At 41.9% G+C, this 7,796-nt stretch overlaps 1 protein-coding gene across 1 annotated transcript in view; it reads left to right on the top strand.

The window, feature by feature from the left end:
* The window catches only part of DNAH7 (dynein axonemal heavy chain 7), a 159,998-nt gene that overhangs the window by 84,099 nt on the left and 68,103 nt on the right, over positions 1-7,796 (top strand). Inside the window, exons 35-38 of the mRNA XM_084892142.1 lie at positions 793-1,017; positions 1,960-2,157; positions 4,498-4,653; positions 5,617-5,785. Coding sequence (XP_084748268.1) covers positions 793-1,017; positions 1,960-2,157; positions 4,498-4,653; positions 5,617-5,785 — 748 coding nt within the window. The remainder of the gene's footprint in view (positions 1-792; positions 1,018-1,959; positions 2,158-4,497; positions 4,654-5,616; positions 5,786-7,796) is intronic.

Here is a 7,796-nt window from a genome sequence, read left to right as displayed (position 1 = left end):
CACAGACCGGGAATATTCGCTGATAAAAATTCTATATCGCTGGTGGTAACTCTTCTCACGCAGTCAATCTGTTACTCTCATTGCTTATATTTTGTGAAAGAAATTGTTAATTTGGTTTCGACTAGTTTTCAGAAAGAAACAGCCGGTGAGTAATCTGGTAGTAGATAAACAGTGCCAAAAGCAGTCTATAAACTTTCTAAGCAGAGGCAGGACTGTGTTCGCATTGGCAGTGAAAAGGGGGTTTGATTTAGAAACAAGCAAGCAGGTTTTCCTATTTCGAGGCTGGCCTGTAAGTAGAAAGCTTACAGACTAGTTAGGCAACTAGTGTTCCAAGAATTATTACAACAAACAAGCAAAAGAACATGAATTTATTCTACTTTGAAACAAAACAAAACACTGTATCAAAATTTAAATTTAAAAACTATGTATGTTGTGGGTTGATTATTCCTTATTAAAATATTATATTTATAAAAGTTAATCTCAATGTTATTTTTACTATCAAGGTCCTGCCATATACTTAAAATATCATGTGATTTTCCAGAGAAGTCACTTTAAGTTTTCACTCTGGCTAGAAATTATAATTTACATTGTATTATCTCCCCTGAGAGTAAGATTTTTATAAAACATGTGGTTTCATTAAAAAAACTAATTATTACAAAATCTAGAGATAACCTACTATTGTCTATCAGTTTATTAATTTCCTTTCACAGGTGCTAATCAGCTAATCTGATTCAAGCGTCAAGGCTAGATTAAAGTCATTCTTGAATGTACTCTGTCTTTTCTCCCACACAGGGCATTTTTCTCTTTTCGTTGATATGGTCCGTCGGTGCTACTTGTAAAGATGATGATCGGTTGAAATATAATAAGATTCTTCGAGAACTAATGGAGGGCCCAATTTCAGACATAACTCGAAATAGGTTTAAAATACTGAGCAGTCCTGACCAAGCGTCTTCAAAAGCACTAACGGTCCCATTTCCTGAGAAAAAAACAATTTATGATTATCAGTTTGTCACTGAGGTAAGAGTTCAGAAGGAAGATTTGCAAGGACCCACCTGGCAGGGTCCCCTCTGAGACACGTGGCACGTAATGGCCCTGTGAGCACTCCGTCACCCCTGTTTACCTTGTGGGAGCCGGGAAGGTGCCCTGGTTTGTGAAGGTCAGACACACTGGGTCAGAGTCCTAATAAAACCCTTTTCTTTCTCTATGGCCTTGTACTAGGTATCTAATCCCCCTGAACCTTCTTTTTTCTCATTAATAAAATGGAATAAATAACAATACCTGATGGGAAGGTCGTACTCACTAAATGAAATGACATAGGATGACATGGGCTCCAGCCCCAGAGGCTTCCTGGTCAAGGACACGTCTTGGAGATTCTCGACGCAGCTGGCATTTCCCAGGAGCTCAGGGGTCCTGCGGGAGTGAGCATGGCTGGGTTAGTGGTACCCACCCAGCATCTCCCACACAGATGGCACAGTCTAACCTGGGTGGGGTTTGTTTAGTTTACTTTTTTGTTTTTGTGTAACAGCTCCCATAGTATTGTTTTGAGGAGCAAGTTTAGGAATATATTTTATTTAACTATATACAGATCCACATGGAATTGGGATCACACTGTATCCCCAATGAATAATTTTATAGCCTTCTTTTTCCCTTAAAAATGAGAACAGTCGGGCTGCAATAGCTCAGTGATAGAGCACTGACCTGTGAACCAGAAGTCATGGTTCTATTCCTGGTCAGGGCACATGCCTGGGTTGCAGGCTCCATCCCCAGGGCGGGCAGGGGTGTGTGTGTGTGTGTGTGTGTGTGTGTGTGTGTGTGTGTGCAGGAGGCAGCCAATTAATGATTCTATCTTATCATTGATGTTTCTATCTCTCTCTCCCTCTCCCTTCATCTCTGGAATAAATTAATATTTTTAAGTATTTATAACATAAGATTCCCTCTTTGGCTATTTATTATAAACAGGGAGTAGGAAGATGGGACCCATGGATAAAGAAATTGGCAGATGCCCCTCCAATCCCTAAAGATATGATGTTTAATGAAATCATTGTACCAACTCTGGACACGATTCGATACTCGGCGTTAATGGAATTGTTAGCCACCCATCAAAAGCCAACAATATTTGTAGGACCTACAGGAACTGGGAAGAGTGCTTACATTATTGTAAGTATTGTAGAAATTTGCATATTAAAATGTGCATGTTATTCCTACGAATTTTTAAAGCCACATGAAATAGTACAGTTAATATTTTTTAAATACTCAAGTATTTTGATGTTAGAGCCACAAATGATTTTTGTGTAATTGCCTATTTCTTTTAGAAAATTGATTTTAGAAAAATATATGATGCCATTTTATATCACTGTATTACTGTCCCTTTTTAGGTATCTTAATAAAAATAGCTTGTCCAGGATGAAGAATTTTATATCCCTTAAAAAGGTGTTTTAATTATACTTGATATTTAATTTTATCGGTTACTATCTGAATGGTTACTGTGTAGTAAAAAGTAATGTAGTAATTTTACTAAACTTAGTGATTTTTAGTAATTTAATGATGTAGTAATTTTTATTAATGATTTCTAGAATCATACCCACTGTGTGTCAGTTAAGAAAATGCTAGCTGCTGTGACGGATGCAGCCCCAAATCTCAGTTGCTTTATGCATCCTGTTTAGCGGGGGGGCTCTTGAGGTTTGGGGGTCATATTGATCAAGGACCAGTTCTTATCTCTAATTTTAAGTTTCTGAGGAGAAAGGACTGGCTGGAATGAGTCAATAGCACCCCAGCCTTTTGCATGGCAAGTACAAGTTCCTCAGGGTCATCTGGACAGTGTGGGAGACAAGTGAGCCTAAGTCTTCCTGGGCCTCCATTCCAGATGGCTCCATTCTAGACGACTGCATTCTAGATGGCTGCATGCTATATTACTGCATTCTATATTACTCCATTCTAGATTACTGTCACAGCAGCAGGGGCCCTTTGTCCCCTGTACCAGAGACCTGTGCAGGGCAAGTGTCCCTTTGGAGTATCTGAAGGACCTGTCCATCTGCACCTCTCAGAGAGAAGCATTTGGAAGCCTGCCACGGTAGCAGTCAAGAATGCATCAGCTGAGAGAGCACCACCTTAGAGCCAGTGAAGTAGGACTTCGGTCCCTCTGCCTCTGTTCTGCCACTTCCTGAACCCAAGTCGTGGGAGAGGGAGGAAACAGGGCAGCAGGTGGAGGGGAGCAAGGAGCCATCAGCAGTCTTTCCCACTGCAGGCTCTCTGTCAACTCACACTCCCCCAAATGATGACAGTACCTGTTTCTCCTCCTTTATTTCATCATTTAATCCTTTTGGAATACATTGGGGTATATAGTTAAGTAATTGTCCTGGTATCAACTACATATATAAAAGCCTAATATGCAAATTGTCCCCTCGGGAGTTCAACTGGGAAACAGGAAGTTTGATTGCTTGCTGTGATGTGTGCTGACTACCATGGGGTGGTGCAGAACGAAGGAAGGCCCCAGCTGGCAGCCAGCAGCCAGAGAAGGGAAGCCCAGTTGGCAGCCAGAGAAGGCCCTGATTGGCCTTGATCACCAGCCAGGCCTAGGGACCCTAACCATGCACGAATTCCATGCACCGGGCCTCTAGCTTATTAAATAATATCTTTCCCAACAGATTGGAATGGCACCTGAATTGCAATCTAAATGCTTTCTATATGAGGGAATATCCAGAATCAGAGAGAGGAGAAGTTTAGGCTGAGATTTTAAATCATGATGTTGTTTTGGCCTGGACTTAAAAGAAACAACAGAGGTATCAGTTATTTACCTAAGATATCATCAAGAATCAGGGAATGGAGACTTGACATGGTGAATGGAAAAAAACAAAGCCCGTTGTCATTTGTACCCCCATCGAATTCAGTCCCAGCAAAAACAACATTGCTTTTCATAAAATTGAAAACATACTTTGCATTTTATTTCATAATCTGCTTTTTTCTACCTAATATATTGTAAATATTTCTCCATTTCATTATTCTTCTACAAGATGATCTGTAGAACACAACATCTTGATTAGCAATCATGGTCATTGCACCCACTTTCCAGTGAATTCCATTTCAAAAATGCAGTTGTCTTATTTACGCTTCCTCCCTTACAATCAGATAACTTGGTATTTAAGTGGAAAGATAATAAGCTATGTCACAAAGAACATGGATTCAGAGAGCTACAAATGGCAGTCTAAGGTCTTGTCCCATCCCTGAGACTTTACAAGTTTCTTAACCTCTCAGTTCCTGTGGCTCCACATTGAGATGGGATGTGTGATCTACATGGTGGTTTTGGAAATCAGAGAAGCCAAATGGACCGGGCCTGGACAAACAGGGACACACATCCACATAGCAACTGTTCTTTCTGTTGATTTCCGGTCCTGTGCATGGCTAAGATCCTCTCTCGTTACATGATATGTATTTCATTTATTTTGAAATGCCAAAACCCAATTCCAACTCTGGTTCATTTTATTATTTCCTATCCCATAGAACTTCCTTTTAACTCAACTCAATAAAGAAATCTACAAGCCTCTGATAGTTAACTTCTCAGCACAAACTACAGCAGCTCAAACTCAGAACATCATCATGTCAAAGTTGGACAAAAGAAGAAAGGGAGTGTTTGGTCCTCCTCTGGGCAAGAAAATGGTAATCACTCCGTTTCTACACACACGGTCCACCACGGGTCCTGGTCATGCACGCTGCTCCACTCAGAACACGGAAACCATGTATACTGGGGCTCAGCATCTTTTGTACAGTTTTTAAAATATATACGTTTTATTGGTTTCAGAGAGGAAAGAAGAGGGAAAAGATAGAAACATCAATGATGAGAGAGAATCATTGACCAACTGTCTCCTGCATGCTACACACTGGGGATCAAGCCCACAACCCAGGCCTGTGCCCTGACAAGGAATTGAACCGTGACCTCCTGGTTCATAGGTTGACGCTCAACCACTGAGCCACGCTGGCTGGGCTAAAGTTTTTGTGTTGTGTGTGTGTTTTTTGTCACAAATTTTGTTTAAGAAATTTTCTTAAAAGTGTGTTCATATTTGTATGTGCATTGTGGGTTAGACAGCTTGACATTAAAAATAAGTAATTGCCCTTTAAATTAAAAGTAGACTATTCATCTGGGAAATTATCTACCTTCCCAATTCCCTGATTAACATTTTTATTTAGTCATTGCTGCTTGCTTTTCTAGACCCATAGACATCCCAGTTGTCAATTGACCTACCTGTGTTCCCTTACCAAGAACACGGTCCCAACCACACTCAAGGTTATATAATACTTACTTACAAGCATGCCTTTCTTGTTTATGCTAATGCATTGAAGTTGTGCGGGGATAAAGAGAAGGCATACTGAGGAACAAATTGAATGAGAGGATTAGTAAGGCCTAAACGCAACCTTCAAGGTCAGTAAGAAAACTGTCCCTCTATTCCTTGGGAGCATGGACGAAAAAAAGGTATAATATTTGATTTGAAAAGAAACCATCACCTCCCATAACCGTGCTCTACAAAATGACGACTCGATTCTTTGCCCTAACACTGTCAGCACAGCCGGACACTCTAATGAGATGTTGATCTTTCCTAATGCCTCTTCCCTTGTGGTCCTCAGGTAGTCTTTGTAGATGACGTCAATATGCCTGCCCGGGAGGTGTATGGTGCTCAGCCGCCCATCGAGTTGCTGAGACAGTGGTTAGACCACTGGAATTGGTATGACCTGAAAGACTGCTCCGTGATTAAACTAGTGGACATTCAGATCATGTGTGCGATGGGACCTCCAGGTACATGTCCTAGGTTTGTGATTATTCAGGTTGGAAGTCGCTCTGGCCATATCTAAAGAGAGAGCTGGAGAAAGACGCCCAGTGGAACACTCCAAGTGGCAATGCTTCGTGTCTGTACTTCCCATGTGTACATGCGGTGGCCTGAGGGGTGTTCCCTAGTGGTCAGCGCTGCAGAGTGGGCTGCCTTGGTTGGGACCATTCTTCCACCAACTCTTCTGAACCCCTTGGCCCCCATTTTCTGTCTTTGCCTCCAGGCAGCTTGTGTCTGTTCCGTCCCCTAAAGTTGCAACTGTGAAACATCCTTGCTTCAGAGCCCACTTCCCTCCCTCCAGCCTTGCCCCAGGCTGGTGAGTCCCTGGATTAGACAGGCTGTGAAGAGGAATTTAAGTAGGAAGTGGCCACAAAATGAATTCCTAGAGACCCTTAACATTTTCCAAGAGAAATGCGTAGACCCACAGGAATCCCTACGTGGAGAAATGTTGTATGCTGGCATAGCCACAATGGCGTGGCTCACCTACCCGGACAGCTTTCATTGCTTTTCTCCTGAGCTCTGGAATTCTGTTTTTAAAATTCCTTCTCTCAACATACCACTTCTTCTGTAAATCTCTCTGGTTTTACCTCTGAACCTTCTGACCTTTATCTGACCTGTAGTTTAGACAGTTTGCTGAGTCAGTAATTGCTCCCTCCCAACCCCCTGCCTCCGAAATAAAACTATTGCTCCTGGGTCTCAGACTTCAATGCTGCTTTACCTTTCTGCCACCCCTGCAAGCCAGCCTGTTGGGCCACATGCCCACTTCTCCCCGCCTCTGCAGGGACTGGACAGGAAATCCGGCTGCATCCCCGAGGCAGCTCTTCCTCTGCGAGCCCATGTTCTAAAAACACCCCAATTCCGGCATGTTCTCTAGGAGGAAGGGTAGGAGACGGAGCTGGGGATATGACCACTCGCCTTTCCTTCTGCAACCCTGTCATCATCTTCCTAAGCCTGCCAGGGAAATGGGTTCCCTATGAGCCGCTAATCCCTGGACACGCACAACCACTCTGGTCTATGGACTAACACCGCTAGCACATATTCCTCATATTTTCAGAGGCAGCGCTGTTTGTAATTTAGTGACAAGAATAAAATATAGATTAACCATCCTAAACACACATAAAACATGAACCCAGTTATTTTTATGCAAAATATATATTAGAGATATTATACACTTTAAAAATCACTTTTTTTTTAAACCAAAGATTTCATGACAGAATCCCTTTAAAACACAATTGCAATGTGCCTATATATTTAAAAGTGATATCAATTTTGTAAAATGATGTGTTACACTCTAAGTCAGTTATTACAGCCTCATATCTGAAAATGTCGTCATTATTTCATGAAAGTGACACTTTCACTTTCATGAAATAATGACGTTTTAAAAAAGTGTGAGTAGCCAGTGACGTAGCCACATGCAGGAGCCTTAGGGAGATGCACTGAAGATGTGGGAAGAGCATCGGCCACCTGCTGAGGCTGGGCTGAATCTCAGCCAGCTGGGAAGGACCCTACGCTTGGTCATTCAGGCTTACTTTATATCAACATCGCATCTTAACATTTTATTGTAATGAGGATGTTCACCATTTACTGCTTTGGACTGTAAGTCCTGGAGAAGGTGGCTAATGGCTCTGTTGGTAACATAGATCTGACCCCAGGCTTTATCTAAGTAGTTGAACTCATTCAGATAATTCAACTAGAAAACAAAATCTTGCGTTGGAGGGGGATACTTTTTTGATGTCAGAGTTATCCAAACAACTGATTATTCTTACCTTAGTGTGCCATAAATTTGTCCATCTTTCCAGTTATTTGATGCTCTAGATTAGGGGTGTCGAACTCAATCAGAGAAGGGGCCAAAATCTAAAATCCAGCATAAATTGCAGGCCAAATGGTTTACTGAACAGTCATAAACTGACAATGTCATAAACTGACAGCGGAGTGCAGTGATGACAGCGCGGTGCAGGCCACATTGCAAGGCCTGGCGGG

This window comes from Pipistrellus hanaki, assembly GCF_964339955.1.
Source record: "Pipistrellus hanaki genome assembly, chromosome: 8".
NCBI lineage: Eukaryota > Metazoa > Chordata > Mammalia > Chiroptera > Vespertilionidae > Pipistrellus > Pipistrellus hanaki.
Note: the sequence above shows the minus strand (reverse complement) of the source record. Positions and strands in the feature narration are given on the sequence as shown.